Here is an 18,038-nt window from a genome sequence, read left to right as displayed (position 1 = left end):
ATGTGTGTGTGTGTGTGAGAGAGAGAGAGAGAGAGAGAGAGAGAGAGAGGAAAAGAACTCTGAGCTAATCTCACAAAATGGTTCCGTAGTCACTTGACTCATAAGACCCTACAAAATCATGCAAATCAAGAGGTTCAACACTCAGAGCTGAGGCCCTCAAGGATATGCACATCTGAAAAGTCACCACGTATCTGAAAGATGTCACTTTGCAGAAACAATGCGTACCATTGGCGACGACTTATAAAGGTGGCATCGATAGGTGTGTCCAGGCCAAACAGTGGGGTTGGACACTGGGTTGGTGGCCCAGAAAAGAGTGCTGATTTTTTGCTAGGCATGTTTCAAAATGCAGGGAGCAATGCAGAACTGAAGGACTTAGATGTGGCTTCTCTGATCACTGAGTATATCCAGGTCAGCGAAGCCCCCAAGATGCGCCGCCGGCTGAATTGAATTTACTGAGCTCATGGTCGGACCAACCCCTACATGAGCTTCCCTGCCACACTGAGATGATCCTCACTGAAAAGGAACAAATTGTTCCTAAACCAGAAGACGAGGTTGCATGGAAGGAAAATATATCCCAGAAGAAACGGAAGAAATAAAAACATCTGACTTGGAAGTAAATTAAGCTTAAAATAAAATGCAAACAAAAGTAAAAAAAAATAAAGAGAGCGAGAATGAGGACAGACAGAGAGTAAGACAGACAGACAGACACACACAGAGAAAGACACACAGAGAGAGAATGACAAGGGAGGTGTGTGTACTGCCCTCCCCACGCCTCAAGATGAGGTTTTGGGGAAGGGTGATAAAGAATGATGGGACAGGAAATGTGTCCCCATATCAAACCAACTACATCATCTTCGAGACGCGAGGACTCAGCAATTTGTCTTTTACAACACCCAGACCACAATTTAAACATAAAAAGATGGAGAAAAGTTAGGAGGCCCTGGGATGGGGATGGGGGAGGCAGCATGGGGGGCTGTGGAGACACATTTCAAGGGAGACCCTGTGAGGTGGGAGAAAGGTGTGTGCTTGTGTAAGGTAGCTTGTGAAAAAGAATGTGTGTGAGAGAGAAGAAAGGAAGGAGATAAGAGAGAGAGTGAGGGAGAATAAAAATGTGAAAGAAAATGAGAGAGAATAAGAGAGGAAGAGGGAGAGAGAGAAACAGGGCGGGAGAAAACCAGAAAAGGAGAGGTTAGAGATAGAAAGAAGAGAGGGAGAGCGTTAGAGAGAGGCAGAGAGAAAGGAGGTGAAGAGGGAGACACAGGAAGACAAGTAGAGAGAGGGCCAGAGGGAGAGAGAAAGGTAGAGACTGAGAGGGGCTGGTCAGCAGGGTCCTCGGTGGCTCCTCATTTCAGCTGAGCCTTAGTTTCCTCTTCAGCTCTGTCAGGTGGTCTGAGCCCAGCGGGGATTCCCCAGTCCCAGCCTTCGGAGCAATCTAAGCTGGAGGCTCCGGGGAGGGAGGTGGAGAGAGTGGTCAGAGAGTATCTTTAGAACCATTAGAAGGGTCAGTGCCCTTCCCTCAGAGTGGGCACGACTGAGCCCAGGTCCACTTCCAGCACTTTCCCCGGCACCAATTCTTTAGCTGGCCCCTCCCACCCCTCATAGTTTCCGACAAAGACTCCAAACTGGAGCCTGAGTCCATCACAGCCAAGTTTCACATAAGTGAATGTATTTCTGTTTGCCCAGCACAGTGAGGTAAACACGACCCCCACCACCACCACCCCACAGCTGTGATGACAGAGACTCTGAGACACCCCCCCCTAAGCCTCCTTCCCCTCGCTCTGGAGCCCCTCCAGAGAGAAGGCCTGGGGAGACCCAGAGGTTTCAGGTGAATTAGCACACTGTGGGTGATCTTGCCCTTCCCTGATGGAAAGCAAGAAAGGAGAGAAGGGTCAGCCGAAAAAGAGGAAGGCCAGGGGAGGGGAGGCAGTGTGAGCAGGGCAGGCAGAGCAGAGGGAAAGCCTGGTATACTGTAGGAACTCAGTGAATATCTTCAGGAGAACAGACAACAGATGAAAAGTCCAGGAGGGAAGAGCTTAAGGAGAGGAAGTCCTAGGTGTAAATTGCCCATCACCCACAGTAGGTGCTAATTAAGTGGAGAAGGAGAGAGGCAGACAAGGTGGAGAAAAGGAAGCAGCTTCAGCAGAGAGGAGGAAGCAAAGGAGAGATGCAGGCAATATATAGAAATCAGTTGGTTTACAGCAGGTGATCAATAAATGCTCATCCCTGTCCCTGGCATCCAGCATACAGGAAGCAAGCAAAGAGAAGAGAAGGAAGAACAGAGCCTATGAGCTGAGAAGACAGCATATGCAAAGGAGCTGATTACAGCAGGCGCTCAATCCATGCGTGGTTCTTCCCCCAGGAGAGAACTGCCAGGGAGATGAGAGAAAATGGGATGGGCATGAAAGCATGTGCAGGTGAGGCACTGGGCATCCAGGAAGCACTCAATAAATGCACATTGTCTTCATTGGAGGAGAGAGAGAAGACAAGAGGAAGGTGAAGATGATGGCTGGAGGATGCATGCAGAGAGGAGGTGGCCAGGCTGAAGGAGCTGAGGGAGGAGGAGGCCTAGCAGGCACATCTCCCATCTCCCGGGCACACAGGAAGGGCTCAGTAAATGCTAATTCTCTCCCCAGAAAAGAACTCAGAGAGCAGAAGGGAGAAACTGCTGACAGAATGAGAGAGAGAGAGAGGAAGATGAAGATGGAGAAAAGAGGCGAGGGAAATGAGGTACAATGATAATCACCTGGCATACAAATGGCACTCCATTATTGCTTATTTCCTTCCCCAGGAGTGACAGGTGGAACAGAAAGAAGCAGGTGAATTCAGAGAGAAGGATCAAGGACAGGTGAAGTCACAAGGGGGAGAACACAGTGTATGGAAATTGCCTGGCACACAGTAGGCACTCAATAAATGCCCATTTCTTTCCCTGGCAGAGAGCAAAAGAAGCAAAGACGCTGGGTCACTGGACATGGGAGGGCAAGAGGAGGGTAAAGAAAGCATGTAAATTGCCTGGTACACCAGAGGCGCTCAATTAATGTATGTTCCCTGCCTTGGAGGAGAACAGAGAGCAGAGAAAGATAAGACTATAAGTAGGGATAGTGAAGAAAAAGGTGTAAGGACAGGAGAAATGTATGTGAAGTGCCTGGTACACAATAGGTGCTCAACAGATGTTTGTTCTCCCCCAGGGAGAGAGCAGACACATTAGAAAAAGGGAGGAAAACAAGGAATTGAAGGGAGCAAAAGAGTGTACTAAGAAAACATTTATTATTTCCCTGGTACACAGTAGGTACTCAATAAATGCCCATCCATCCACCACCCCCCACCCGGGAGTGATTAGCCACATCAGAAAGGAGAGAAAGGAATCCAGGTAAAAAAGGGGAGCAGAAAAAAAAAAAAAAAGACATGGAGGCAGTGTATGGAAGTTGCCTGACAAACAGGAGGCACTTAATAAATGCTCATCTCCTTGTTAGGAAGGGAGCCAGAAGCACAGATAGAACAGGCAGAGGATGGGCGGTCAGGAGGGGTACGGAGAGAAAGGTGAGAAGTCATTGAAGGTGCATATAGTGGGTGGGTGCTGGATTAATGCCCATTCCCTTCTCCAGGCCAAATGGAAGGCAGATCCTAAGATGGGAGACTAGAAGGAGGGTCAGGGAGAAAGGGGAGTCAGAATGTGTAAAGTGGAGCCTAGCAAGGCAGGAGGAGGGGAGAAGTGGGGGAGGCAGTTTGAGGATGGAGGAAAGTAGGAGGAGTCAGAGGGTGGAGGCTGGGTGGCCTGGGCTGCCAGGTGGGGGCCCCAGAGCAGCCAGCCAGTCAGTACCCTCCCATTCCTCCCCAACAGCCAGCTTACCCCACCCCCTGGTCTTTGGGAGCTGGACAAGGGCCCATTGTCCTGGGCCTGGCACAGTCTTGGGTGGGGGTGTGGGGGGAGGGGGAGGGGAGGCTTTCCCCACTGGGTTTGTATGTGAGTCTCTCTGTCTCTGTATCTCTCCCTGTGTCTGAACTTATATCCACACCCCCTCCCGCCTTCTCTCTCACTGTCTCTGTCCTGCTGTCTCACTGTGAGGACCTGTCCTGGGTTTATGCCTCTCTCTTGCTGGTTCTCCCTCAGTGTTAATCTCTGTCTTTCTCCCCCTGTGTCTCTGTCTCTCAGCTTCTGTTTCTTGCTGCCCCTGAGAGACAGGGGAGTCTCCTACCCACCCAGGGCCAGGGCTGAGGGCACTGAGCTCAGAGGCAGGAGGTTGAGGAAGGAAAGGAGGCGAGAAGAGTGGAGAGAGGTGAGGACAGAAACAGCTTTATTCAGCAGAAAAAACCCCCAAACAAAAACACTGCAGCAGAGGGCCCAGGCGGTCCGCCTCCATCCGGGCTGAATTGGAGAGAGGTGAAGTCAGAGAGAGGCAGGCAGGCTAAGAGACAGATGGAGAGAAATGGGAAGAGGAGAGAGAGAGTGAGAGAGAAAGAAAGGGAGAAAGAGGACACGGAGATACATATATAGAGAGAAAGACAGATACAGAGATGGAGAAAGAGACTGAGTGAGACAAAGAGGGAGAGAGATGGAGAGAGGTGAAGTCAGAGACAGGCAGGGAGGCTAAGAAACAGGCGGAGAGAAATAGGAAAAGAGACAGAGATGGAGAGAGAGACTGAGTGAAACTGAGAGGGAGAGATGGAGACAGAGAAACAGAGAAGAAAAGAAGACAGGGAAATGGAGAGACCGCGAGAAACAGAGAGAGAGGTGAAGTCAGAGAGAGGAGCCAGGGAGGCTGAGAAAAACAGGGAGACAAATGAAGAGAGACAGGGAAAGAAACCTACCAATGGAGAACAAGAGAGATGAGATGGAGGGAGAGAAAGAAAGTTAAAGAGAAGGATATATGCAGGAGGAGGGCGAAGAAAGAGAGAGAGAGGGAGAAGAGAGACAGAGGCAGAAAGAGGTCAGGGAGAGACAAAGAGACCAAGAGAAAAAGTCAGGGAGAGACAGGCAGAGAACGAGAGTTAGAGACAGAAAGGAGAGAACTAAAGACACAGAGAGACAGAGATTCACAAACAGGGAGAGACGAAGAGAGAGAAAGGGAAAGACAGAATGGAAGAGAGGCAGGAGCGGAGAGAGAAGAAACGGGAAGACAGAGAGGGAGGAAGAGGCACAGAGCTAGAGGGATAAGAGAAGAGAGACAAAGACACACAAAGAAGGTGAGGGAGATGGAGACAGTGAAAGCTGAGGGGAGAAATGAAGAAGTAGAGATGAATGGAGAGAGAGAGAAAGATGGCAAGGCAGAGAAAGACAAGAGAGACCCCTGAGTGGGTGGGACAGCGAGAGTGCAGCCCCTCTCACCTGACATCGGCGGCGACCACCACCCTGGGGTCGAGCCTGTGATTTAAGGGGCACCCCAGGGGCGTGGTTGTCCTCCCCAAGGCCTTATGGGGCCAGATCCCTAGGCCAGGAGCTAAATCTGGACTCAGCTGTCAGCACCAGGGGGCGCGGGAACAGCTGCCAACCCTCCCTCCTCACACCTGCTGTGTGACCACAGCCCTTCCCCCACCCTTTTCTTGAGTGTGGCTGCTTGGGGTGCTCCCCAACAACGGGCAGCCGGGACCCCATCTTCAACTCTGGGACCCCTACCTTGGCCAAGAGTCCGGAGTTACTTCCTGAGAAGTAGGGACCCCTGAGAAATTGCGTCCCCCAAAATGTGGGAGGGGCAGTGTGATTGGGCAGGGACATCCGGCGCACAGTAGGTGCTCAGTCAGCGCCCAGGCGACACTGCATAGATTAGTGCGTGGGGGGGCCCCTGTCCTCAGCCAGAGCCCCACCCTCACCCTTCAGTCCTGACCATATTTGGCCAGGGGAGCGCTGCACCTGAGGAGGTCATAGCCTGTCACTCTGGCCTGCCCAGAATAGAAACACTCAGGAGGCCGCCAGGCTGTCTGGAACCAGGGGCTGGGACAGGGACAGGCAGGGAGGGGGGCTGAGGGGGAGACATACCGAGATAGGAGAAGGGCTGGGGGCACAGAGACTCAGAGACAGTCTATCAGAGAAGAGACAGAGAGAGACCAAGAAAAACGGAGACAAAGCAGACACACAGAGCTTTCTCTGAACCTGACAGACAAACAGAGCAACCCAGAGCAACAGACACTGAGACGCAGAGACAGAGCAATAAACCAGACAAAAGGGAGCGAGAGACAGAGAGAGAGAGAAGAGGCAGAGAGAGACCTGGAAAAATGGAGAAAGACAGACAGATAGGGAAAGAGACAGACTGAGACAGAGAGAGGCTGTGAGTGATAAGGAAAGTGAGAAAGACGAGCTTCAGGATGCAGACCCGGCACAGAAACAGAGAGAGAGGGAGAGACTCAGACAAAGTGTGATACAGGGGAACAGGCCATGAGGAAGGAGTGTGAGGGTCCAGGTGGGGTGGGGCACATCGTCCTGGCCCCAAACTACTCTCGGGCTTTTATGAGGCGGCTGGTGGCTGGGCTGCCCCGCCCTGTGCTCAGGTTGGAACCTGTCTTTCTTGTCCTTGGATGAATTCACTACCAGGGTGGAGTATAGTGTGAGTCTGAGTGGTGGAGAAACCCACACAGCACCTTTTGGATGCCCTCACCTCTCACCCCCACCCCAGCCTCCCTGTCACCTTGGGTTCCTCAATTCAGTCTGGTGCTTGATGGGGGTCTCCAGATTTGTCTACGCCCCTTCCTCCCACTGTCTTTCACTGGGTCCCACACTACCCACATCTCCCCGACCTCTGAACCCATCTCCCGGGTCCCTATTCCCCGATGCCCCCTGCCTGTCACCCCTTTATATCCCCACTGAGCACTGCATCCTCTCAAATCCACTTTTCTGGGGTTCTCAGGGCTTCGGGTAAGCCTACCATCTTTCCCCTTACTCCTCCACCTGGCCACAGAGCCCCAAAGACCAGGCCCAGCCTGGTCCTTACTCTCTTCCCAGGGACTTTCTCTTTGTCACTCCTCTGTCTCCAACCTCAGGACCCTCTCCCTGCCTCCCATCTCACCCCCAGGGCCTCAGAGGGGTCTTTCTACACCCAGACTGACCTGCTTCTGCCTGCTCACAACTTCCCATCCTCTTCCCCAAGCCTCCAGCTGATGCTCAGCTCAGTCCAGGCCCTGTCTGCCTTGGTTCCTGACCAAGATCCCCCCTCATCTCTCATTGTCTCCTCACACAATGAGCAAGACAAACGTGTGTCATACAGCTGCTCCTCGGAAACCCTACACAGGGCCGCTATGAGTCAGAACCAATAGCAACAAATGTCCTAGGTGTCATTCCAAGTATTTCCTTCCCCTGACTTGTCCACATCCAGTGGTGGTGGTGTTGAGTTGATTCTGACTCCCATTGATCCCATATAACTAAATAGAACTGCCCCACAGGCTGTCGTCATCTTTATGGAACATGCCCTGGTGGCACACAGGGTTAAGTGCTGAGCTACTAACTGGGAGTCAGACACAGACAGTCTGGGAATGAACTGGAAGGTTTATTGAGGCAGCAGTGGCATTGGGGTGGGGGGGTGGGGAGGAGGGGTTGCCTCCCTGGGGTCCAGGAAGCAGGGGCCTGGTGGGTCCTTCCCCAGCCCAAGGAGACTGTGGTCCTGGTCCGTAGGGTCACTCTGTCTGCAGCCAGCAGCCCTTCTCCTCCACCTCTTTGGTTACCACCAGCAGCACCTCACACAGGCCCTGAGCCAGAGCGGCCGCCAGGAATGCCCTGGGTGGGAGGGAGGGACAGACGGAGACATGGGAAACCAGCCATCCTTTCCGGGGCACAGGGCTTAAGCGCTAGGACAAGACCTTGCCACTGTGGCTGCCGGGGCTTACCTGACGCCATCCTCGTCCCCGAGGGCCTCGGGTGCCCGCAACTTGGAGTCCAGATTGTAGTAGACACCGTCCACCTGGCGCAGAGCCACCCAGTGTCGCCGGCGCAGTGGCAGGGACAGCAGTCCCAGAGACACAGGAGAGGGCAGGTTCAGGATCAGCCCCAGCACTTGGGGCAGGGCCAGCTGGGACAGGGGCCTGCGACAGGAAAGGACATGTGGTCCCCAGTGGGCACCCACTGGTCAAGGTTACTGAGAGTAACAGTAACACCCACCATGGCCTCCCATGACCTTGGGGTCCCCATTTCTGTCCATCACCTGATGGGGGGTCCCCAGATTTGTCCAGGGCCATTCCTCTTGTCTTCCTTCCCTTACTGGGTTCACACCACCCACAGCTCTGTCACCATTGACCCCATTTCCTGGGTCCCTATTCCCTGCTGTCCTCATGCCTGCCAGGTGGGCATGGGCAGAGTGAGTCTGCTCAAGGAATTTTCTTTAATCAACCCACACTTTGTTTTCATATATTCTCCTGTTCATCCACCCAACCCAAGCTTCACCCATCCAGCCAACTGCCATCGACCCATCCAGCCAACCACCATGCACCCAACCAAACATTCCACCCATTCAATCAACTACCCGCTCAACAACTTACCCATAATCCACCCAACCCCCCTCCATGCTTTATCCAATCACATTGATCTATGCATCATCCACCATCCATCTATCCACTTAGCCACCTCCCATCAATTCAGCTAACAACCACCCACCAACAAACTACCCATCTACAATCCATATCTACCAGCAGGAGGAGAGATGGTCCACAGAACAAGCCATTCACCCACCCATCTACCCAGACAAACAACAGCCAGTCAGCCACCTACCCAAAAACATATGTACTCAATTTCTCATTCACTCTTTCTCCATCCACCATTGACCTATCCATTCACCACCAACCCATACATCCAGCCACCATCCAGCCGGCTATCCAACTCCCCAATCACTTATTTGCTACTTACTACCTGCCAAGCCTTGGAGTCCTAGTGTGGAGCCGTGGGTTAATGCGCCAGACTGCAAAGCCATTGGAACTGCCAAGTCTTCGGCTCAAGCTCACCAGCTGCTCCTTGGAAACCGTATACAGGGTCGCTATGGGTTGGAATCGACTCGATGGCACTTAACAACAACAACCTGCTAAGCCTTAAGCTCTGGGCTGTTAACAGCAAGGTTGGTGTTTCAAACCAACCAGTTGCACCTCGGGAAAGATGAAGCTGTCTGCTCCCATAAAGGTTTACAGTCTCGGAAACTATATACGGTTGATATGAGTTGGAATTGACTCAATGTTGGCAGTGGGTCTGGTTTGGTTTATCTACCAGCCAAGGAGCCCTGGTGGTACAGTGGTTAAAGAGCTTGACTGCTAGCCAAAAAGATCAGTGGTTTGAATCCATCTCCGTGGGAGAAAGATGTGGCAGTCTGCACCCATAAATTTTCACTGCCTTGGCAGCTCTGTGGGGCCACCCATTCTACTCTGTTCTATGGTCACTAGGAGCCGGAAGTGACTAGACAGTAGGTAGTGGGTTTATATACTAATCACCTATCCTTTATCCTTTACTCCACCACCATTCACATCCACACATCCACCAACACCCATCCATCCGACCACTCAAGTATCTATTTGCTCTCCACACCTACCAACAATCACACAACCATTCGGCCACTATCCTCCATTCATGCGCTTCATCACCCAACCACCCATTCATGGTTTTCACTCAATTACCATCAATCTACTCATTATTCATTCATCAACTCATCCCATTGACCACTTAGTAGCATCACTTTCCTACCCATCTGCTAACCATCCATCTGCCCACCTAACCACCCACCCACCTCTCACCATCTGCCCTTCTGTTATGCATGGAATTGTGATAGTTGCTTTTATATGGCTTTTCTAGCCATGGTCTTAGAACTCCCACCAAAATATTGGATAGGATGATGCAAATAAGGTGCCGTGGCCCACCAAGGAGATTGGACAGCTTGCTAGTAATGCAAATAGGGTCCATGGAACCTTGTGGGGGTGGGATCATGCAAATACAGTATGTGGAAACTTAATGAGGGGATTGATCAGTTTTGCTATTCCACTAAGCTTAATATGAGCTGTTCCAAAGGTAGAAAGGGGGCCTGACTGTCCCACTATGAAGAAGAGACGGGAGAGTGCCTTTGGAACCTTCTAGACCCAGGAGACAGAGAGTTGTAATATTGGAGATGGTGAGAAATGCTGGCAGCAGCAGAGACAACAAAAACAGGACACCAGCAGGAGGAGAGATGGTCCACAGAACAAGCCAGCCGGGTGCCGTCCAGCAAGAGGCTTGCTGGTGGAACGAGGTACCTCTGGGCACTTACTGGGGTACTTAAGAGCTTTGTAACACTTGCCCAAGCAGGACAGAGAGCGGTCTGGCCCAGGAGGCCTGAGGGTTGTGGGGCTAGCTGAGACGAGGCTATGCTTTGTGGAAGAACTGAATCCTGAGTCATTTCGGATCCTGAACTATAATCAGTAACTTCCTAATCAACTCCACAATCGTGAGTATCGTCTGTGAGTTCTGCGTGGCCACTGCCACCAAGGATCAGACCCAGCCCAGAAGTCCAAGTCGAGAGTGCTGTGGGAGGAAGGGAGGGATGGCTGGTGTCAGAATTTGTAAAAATGCTGGCACTGGTGAGAGGAGGCAAATGTGACTGTCGCCTTGTAGAAATCAGCCCTGGTGATTCTCCTCCCTCAGGAAGTTGTTGTTGTTAAGTACTATTGAGTCAGAGATGCTGTATGATGTTTCCAAGGAGCGACTGGTGGGTTTGAACCTCTGACCTTGTGGTTAGCAGTCCAGTGTTTATCCTACAGCGCCACACCAGGACTCGCCTTCATGAAGTTAGAGGGGGTCAGATGCTTCTGCCATGTCAGTTTTATAACCCTCCCACTCCCCAAAAAATAATGTGCGCTGAAATCCTAACCTCTATGCCTGTGGTGGCTCTACGGGTTAAGCACTGGACTGTGACCCACAAGGTCAGCGGTTTGAGCCCACCAGTTGCTCCATGGGCAAATGATAAAGCGTTCTGCTCTTGCAAAGATTTCCAGCCTCGGAAACCCTATTACAGGGTCACTATGAGTCAGAACTGATTGGACAGCGCTGGACAACAATGGACGTTAACGCTGACACAGTGGTTAAAGCATTCCACTGCTAACCGCCACCACCATCACCGAGGCATTTGGGAAAGGGTTTTCTGTTTTGATGACGAGGCAGGGTTAAGTGTAGGGTGTGTCTCTTACATGAGAGAAGTGGAGATTAGGCAAACAGAGATGGGGAAAGGTTGCCAAGCCACACACAGACTGCCCAGCCCAGGACCAGAAGTTCAGAAGAGACAAGCATCGTCCTCCAGAGCTGATCCTCCCCGAGAGCTGGTGCTCTGCATTCACACTGTTAGCCTCCTAAACTGAGAAAATAAATTTCTGTTTGTGACAGTTGCTCACTGTGTTGTTTCTGTTATCTAAGCAACAGAGAACACACGCACCTTCTTTCTGCCTATCCAGCCATCCTCCTGCTGCCTCATCCCACATTTACTAAGTGACCCTCTGTGCCCAGGCCAGCTCCCATGATGCAGCGCTCTGGGTCCTACCTCCGTCTGTCCCACCACACAGCAGCCAGGCCCAGCCCCTGCAGAGCGGCCATAATCACATTGACGTCATAGTTGCCAGTGCCCAGGAGGCTGCGATGGGGGTTCAGCCGGGAGTCTGGTGCCAACCTGGTGGGGGAGGGCAGGGTTGTGGTCAAAGCAGAAAGTCACCCCAACCTTTGGACTGTTTCCTCTTCAAACCCCACAACTCGTCAGCCCCCAGGTCCTTGTTTGTCCTCTCCCATCTGAACCCTTGCCCCAGCCTTCTCCCTGACCTGCAGTTTCTCTCTTTAGTCCAGCTCACAGGCCTCCCTGGCTCCCCTGCACCTTCAGGATGGACTCCCAGTCCCTCAACCTGATATTTGAGGCGCTGTGGACTTGGCATTCAAGGCCCCACATGGTTTGGTCCCTGTTTAGCTCTTAGTCTCAGACCCACCCCATATCTTTCCAGCCACCTGTTCCCCAACCCCATCACCAGAGCTCCAACCTCTTGATCTTCCCTCCAGCTGTCCTACCCACACCCATATCCCCCTCCCCCCAAGGCCCGCTTGTCTCCATTTGTCTCTGGGCCTGCATTCTCAGGAACAATAGCCCCTCTGTTCTCTTTCTGGGCCCTCAGTGGACAGGGAAGGGGAGTCAGAGTAAGGGAAAATTTGTGGGTTCCTGTTCTTCATCTCTTTCCCTCTCCTGATGGCAGACTCTCCCAAGGCTGGATTCCTATGAGATTCATCTCTGGGTTTCCAAGTGTGGTAGACAGAGCTGACCAAAAATCTCCGATTTATTTGAATGAGGAAGGAGCTGGATATGTTCTAGAAGAATGAATCTCATGGTGGGACTCGGCCAGAAGATTCTGGGGGAAAGTGGGTGAGAGACCACTTTGGTATCTTATGGGGTGACAAGCTGGGATGTGAGTCTAGACTGAAGAAGACAGGTGCTGAGGCTTCGGAAACACAGAAAAGGAGAGGGGACAGAAATAAAGCAGTCATGTGTGAAAACTTCAGCATGCCAGGCTTCAGAGAGGAGGAAGCCTGTGCAAAGGTCCTGTGGCGAGGCAGTGGCTAAGCACTTGGCTGGCAGGTTCAAAAGGTGGACTGTTTGAACCTACCAGCAGCTCCTTGGAAGGCAGTCTGTTTCCACAAAGATTTATAGCCTTGGAAACCCTGCGGGGGCAGTTCTACTGTGTCCTAAAAGGGTCACAATGAGTCAGAATAGAGGGCAGTGGGTTCGTACCCTTTTGGTTATGATCCTATTCAGGAGTAGGTCTTTTGTTTGTTGTGTTTTGGTTAAGTTAAGGAGACAATATTAGTGTTGTTGTTAAGTGCCATTGAGTAGTTTTGACTCTTAGCAACCCTGTAGAAGGTTTTTGAGGCTGTAAATTTTGTGGGTGCAGAAAGCCTCATCTTTCTCCTGTGGAGCAGTTGGTGGGCTTGAACTGCCAACCTTGTGGTTTGCACCCCTGTGCTGATCTTACAGAGCCACTGTGCTCCTGTATTAGTATAGGGTGTGTGTTTCTTAAATCAACCTCATTTGAGATACCAAAGAGCAGAGTAAGCAAGCGGCACAAATGGTGGGGAAGATTAGATACCACATGCTTCACCGCCAAGCAGCCCAGGCCAGAAGTTGAGAGGAGACAAGGATCTTCCCTGAGAGCTGACAGAGAGGAAACACCCTCCCCAGAGCTGGCATCCTGAATTCCGACTTCCCGTTTCCTCAACTACAAGAGAATACATTTGTTTGTGAAAATGACCACTTGTGGTATTTCTGTTATGGCTGCACTAGAGAACAAAGACAAGCAACTTTGGGTTGAAGGGCGCGGGTGCAGTGAGACACGAAGCTTCAGGTGGGAGCCAGAGTGTGCAGGAACTTGAGTCTCAGGCTGAAGGGCTGGGCTTTGAAATTCTTGAGGTACTGGGGAGCTATGAGCAATATGTGAGCAGGGCAAAGTGGAGTCTGGGAAGCTAGGAGGCTGGGAGGAGGGTCCAAATGCGAGAGGGGGAGGTCTGAGCTGAGACTGAAGTAGGAGGGATCCTCCCTACCAGGCCTGGTGGAGTGGGCGGGGCAGCAGAAAGCCCCCTGACTCTGCCCCACCTCCCGGTGGTGATGGTCACCTCTTGCAGATCTCATCCGCAGCCTCCTGGCTGAAGAGGCGCTGCTGCAGAACGTTGTTGAGCGCGTGGACGGCACACAGTTCCAGTCGCTGTCGCTCGTGGTACACAGACGGTGGGCTCTCCCGAGCTGCCGAGGCCTGGGACATGCCGTCCTCGGCTCCTGAGGGGTTTGGGGGGTGGAAGGGACTGGGAGCTCAGGATCTGGAAGCCCAAGCTCCAAGCAGGAGCAGGCCTTTGGGGGTGGGGGTTCAGGCAGACTGGGAGCACACATAAGTTCCTCTATCCCTTGCCCCTAAAAACAAGGCTTTCTCTTTAGCCTACCTAACAACAGAGGACCACCCCCGCCACATCACTAAATAAAAGGGTCCCTTTGTTGGTTACCTAGCAACGCAGGAACACCCCACTCCCTGGCCTCTGAGTTAACAGGTCTCTTCTCTGGTTGCCTAGCAACGGAGGACCCCCCCCCCCCAGGTAACAAAGTCTCTTTTCTGGTTACCTAGCAATAGAGAAACCTCCTTCCCAGTCGCTAGGTAACTGGGTCTCTTTTTGGTCGCCTAGCAACATAAGACTCTTGTCACGTGGTAACAGGGCCCACTCCCCAGTCACTAAGCAACAAGGTCCCTTCCTCTTATAACCTGGCAACCAGCCCCTCTTCCCCAATACCCAGCAATAGAATCCCTTTCTCTGACCCGTACCCAACCGCGGCGCTCGCCCGTTGCCTGGCAACGCCGCTCACCCTGCCTGCCTCTCTGCTCCCCTGGGTCAGGGGCCTCGGCATCCCCCTGGGCGGCGGCTCCGGACTCCGAGCACCGGGCGGGCAGCACGGCGCTGACTGGGCAGACGGGACAGACTGCAGCTCCCGGCAGCCTCCGCGCGCCGGACTACGATTTCCGGCGGCTCCCGCGGATACGCAGGCTTCCAAGGGAACGTCTGCTGTCGCCGCAAGAAAACGCCAGACTACATCTTCCGTCGGTCATAGCGACGAACCCGGAAATACATCTCGCAGAGGCCCGCCTTCTTGCGTACATTCCTACTACCGTACCCTCTGCTTCACAGAAGGATTCTGGGAAATGTAGTGTATGTGCTATCGAGATAGCGGCTCGTCGTTTTACCCCCAAGTGGGTCTGTCTCTCGTGACGGCGTCATGCACAGCGCGTAGAAGCAGCGTGACATCATAGGGAAACAAGAGACGAGAAAGACAGGAGGACCATTCAGGGAGATGAGTCTCAGATCTTTACTGAGACAGGCGGGAGAATGGGGAACTGAGGGCATGCACGGGAAGGTGGTGGTGGGAGATAATTGCACAAAGACGTTCTCTCGGGAGGGAGGAGACTTCTCAGCAGAGGTAGATTCCCGGCTTCTTGGGGAGCTGGCAGCAGCCTATGAGGGAGAGAGAATTCAAGACTGAGACAGGGGATAGAGAGATGGAGATGAGGAGAGACAGACACCTAGAGTTAGGAGGGGCAGGGCAAGGTGAAGGGCAATCCCTAGAGGGGGAAGGACAGAGAGACTCAGGGGGATGAGGGACAGAGACCGGGGTGGGGGGCAGAGACCCAAAAAGCTAGGGGGACAGAGACCCAGAAAGACGGGGACAGAGATTCAGAGAGAGGGAGACAGAGCTGGGGGAGGGGCAGAGATTCAGAGAGAGGTGACAGAGACCCAGAGAGGAAAACAGACTGAGAGAGAGAGTGGAAGGACAGAGATCCAGAAGAAAGACAAGGACGCAGACTGAGACAAAGGTCCGGGTGTTAGGAGACAGTTAAAAACCCCAACCAAACTCTCTGCCACCGAGTCAATTCCAACTCATAGTTACAGAGGGTTTCTGAGGCTATTAATCATTCTGGGAGCAGAAAAGCCCCATCTTTCCCTCCTAGGGATAGGCTGGTGGTTTGAACAGCCAACTTAGTGGTTAGCAGTCTAGCGTTTATCCTACAGAGCGACCAGAGACCGTCAAAGGGCTTCAACTAGACAACCAACTAGGACAGAATCACAATGGCAGCCAGAACCGGAGACCCCCAAGGTCTGCGGAATGCTGGGGAGGGGACCCTGTCGCACCTAGGAGGCTTCTCCAGAAGGCAGTGACTGTCGCAGAGCCGGTGACAGCGCCTGGTTCAGCTGGGTTCTCCCTGTGAGTGTGCACGGCGAAGCTGCGGCCCGTGGGACCTGGGGGTCCGCTCAGCTCCACGTCCACCACGTGCATGTCTGAGAGACTGGGACAGGCAGGGCGGCTAGTCGGGCTGCCTTGGCCCCCAGCTTCCCCTCCCCACTTTGTAGCCTCACCTGAGATCTGCCACCAGCACCCCGACCACTCGGTCGAAGCCCAGGCTGGGGGCGGCCAGGGCGGCGGCCGCCATGGTGTTGGAGTTGCGGGGGGCCATGGGGCACAGGCCTCGGACCGGGCCCTCGTAGAGTACCGTGCGGGGCCCGAGCAGGGGGACTGTGGCTAGGGCCCCCTCAAGTCGGAAGCCGTCGGGATGCGTGGCCATGGTGACGCGGAGGCTCTGGAAGCGGGAGGCGGGGTTATGGGGCGTGGTCTAGGCAGCCGCGCGCGCCCCCACCCCTATGTCCGGGAAACCCTCACCTGAAGGCCCCCTGCTGCATCCAATCTGGTGATGTCCTCAGAGCCCCACAGGGCTCCCCGGGCGACGAATACCGCGTGGCCCCAGCGGTGAGAGGCCTCCCGGAGCTGTTGTTCCGTGGCCTGGTCAGCCAGGGCTGAGGGCGACCCCACCTGGGGGCATGTGAGTGGGAGAGGAGGGACCGAGGTCAGGGTTGGCTGGTGGGGTGGGGTCTAGGTGGAAGGAGCAGGGGCCAGCGGTCATGAGCTGGGGAGGGGCTCACCAGTAGATTGGCATGGTGCAGGATGTGTGCCCCAGAATCATGGATTATTTTGGGGTGGGCCACCTCTACCACCAGATCAGGGTGCCTGGAAGAGGGTAAATATTGGGGAGAGCCTGGGAAAAGGGTTGCCCGCCCCCTGTCCCTCAATTCTTTCCCAGACTGCGGGCACCTGTTCCCTTTCACATGTGGTGAACAGATTCAGAGAGGGTGAGGTCTTTGTCAGATCACACAGCAGTTGAGTGGGACTTGGACAGAAGCTACCTGAGCCCTGCTCCACCTGGACAAGGTCACTGACCTCTCCCCAAGGGCAGCGAGGTCCTGGAGCTGCAGGGAGGCAGGTACAGTCCCGGCCATTCGTCCTGGATCCCGATTCCAGACAAACACAAGTTCGAGGCCCAGTTGGGGTCCCTGAGTCAGCAGGTGGGAGACAAGAGACTGTCCTAGGGAGAAGATGAAGACAGTGCTAGAGAGGGGCACAGAGACCCAGAGTGACAGAGACCCAAAGAAAGGGAGAGTAGAGACTCAGAGAAGGGGGACAGAGACCCAGAGAGAAAGGGAACAGAGACTCAGAGAAAGGGGATACTCAGAGAGAGAGTGGGACAGAGACCCAGAGAAAGGGGGAGCAGAGACTGAGAAGGGGGGACAGAGACTCAGAGAGAAAGTGGACAGAGACTCAGAGAGAGAGGGGGACAGAGACCCAGAGAGACAGGGGGACAGAGACTCAGAGAGAGAGGGAGACAGAGAACCAGAGGGACAGAGACCCAGAGAAAGGGGGACAGAGACTCCGAGAGACAGGGGGACAGAGAACCAGAGAGACAGGGGGACAGAGACCCAGAGAGAGAGAGAGAGAGAGAGACCCAGTGGGAGGAGGAGACAGAGACTCAGAGAGAGGGAGGGACAGAGGCCCAGGAAGAGTGGGGAACGGAGACCCAAAGAGAGGGGTGAATGGAGACCCAGTGGGCTATGGGCAGAGACACAGGTAGGGACAGAGACAAAGACACATGAGGAGGAGGGACAGGGTCCTGGCCTGCAGCAAGGGGTCTGGGGAAGGAGGCGAGAGACATGCAGGACTCACCGAGGCGTCCATAGCCCACCACCCCCACCCTCCTGGGGACCTTGTCGAGAGCCATCCCTGGGATCTGGTGGCTGGAGTCTGAACTCAGCCCAGACACTGCTCCCTGCCCCCTCCAGGCCTGGGCAGTGGTTGACCTTTGGACATTTGACCCTTGGGCCTCTCTGGAACCTTCCCTCTTCAGTGAACCAGAGCTGAGGGAGTGAGTCTGCTGGGGTAGGGGTGGGTGAGGACCCTTCCCTGAGTTCGAGGTGTGTGTATGGGTGCCCTAGTGTGCTGGTTGGTACTCAAGGGCCTCCCATGGATCCCGTTCTATCCAGGCTGCCCTCCCAGCTTTCCTCCTCCTGGCTTGCTTGGTGGAAAATTTCCTCTGCAGTCTCCCGCCCATCTTCGGCCCGGCCAGGTTGTCATGGAAACTGCATCCTGCTTGGGGTGGGGGTTGAGAGGGCTTGGGTGGGAGCTGGAGGAGCTAGGGACAAGGGACTGGGACTCTCCCTCTTTTTGGCACGTTAGTGCATTTTGTCTACCAAACTACAAAATCCCAAGCCGGTTGTCACA

The 18,038-nt window shown here is 53.7% G+C and overlaps 2 protein-coding genes and 1 pseudogene across 3 annotated transcripts; 1 reads left to right on the top strand and 2 right to left on the bottom strand.

Annotated features, from left to right (window-relative positions):
- The first annotated feature begins 77 nt into the window (after positions 1-77).
- LOC102822861 lies at positions 78-596 on the top strand (annotated as a pseudogene).
- Positions 597-7,599: 7,003 nt separating this feature from the next.
- On the bottom strand, positions 7,600-14,496 carry JOSD2 (Josephin domain containing 2). Of its 2 annotated transcripts, XM_006868144.1 has the most exons (5): positions 14,304-14,496; positions 13,568-13,727; positions 11,463-11,588; positions 7,810-8,004; positions 7,600-7,699 (listed from the first exon to the last, which is right to left on the bottom strand). In XM_006868144.1, the coding sequence occupies exons 2-5, from the start codon at positions 13,711-13,713 to the stop codon at positions 7,600-7,602; spliced, it is 567 nt and encodes a 188-aa protein (XP_006868206.1). In that variant the 5' UTR covers positions 13,714-13,727; positions 14,304-14,496. The 2 variants fall into 2 exon arrangements, with proteins under 2 accessions (XP_006868206.1, XP_006868207.1); XM_006868145.1 differs by lacking the exons at positions 11,463-11,588; positions 14,304-14,496 and having other exon boundaries at positions 13,568-13,713.
- A 407-nt stretch (positions 14,497-14,903) lies between these two features.
- ASPDH (aspartate dehydrogenase domain containing) lies at positions 14,904-17,538 on the bottom strand. The gene is made up of 7 exons (XM_006868143.1): positions 17,484-17,538; positions 16,704-16,848; positions 16,409-16,493; positions 16,149-16,298; positions 15,848-16,068; positions 15,623-15,777; positions 14,904-14,947 (listed from the first exon to the last, which is right to left on the bottom strand). The coding sequence occupies exons 1-7, from the start codon at positions 17,536-17,538 to the stop codon at positions 14,904-14,906; spliced, it is 855 nt and encodes a 284-aa protein (XP_006868205.1).
- Positions 17,539-18,038: the final 500 nt, after the last annotated feature.

The sequence above is a fragment of the Chrysochloris asiatica genome, unplaced genomic scaffold, assembly GCF_000296735.1.
Source record: "Chrysochloris asiatica unplaced genomic scaffold, ChrAsi1.0 scaffold00116, whole genome shotgun sequence".
Taxonomy (NCBI): Eukaryota; Metazoa; Chordata; class Mammalia; order Afrosoricida; family Chrysochloridae; genus Chrysochloris; species Chrysochloris asiatica.
Note: the sequence above shows the minus strand (reverse complement) of the source record. Positions and strands in the feature narration are given on the sequence as shown.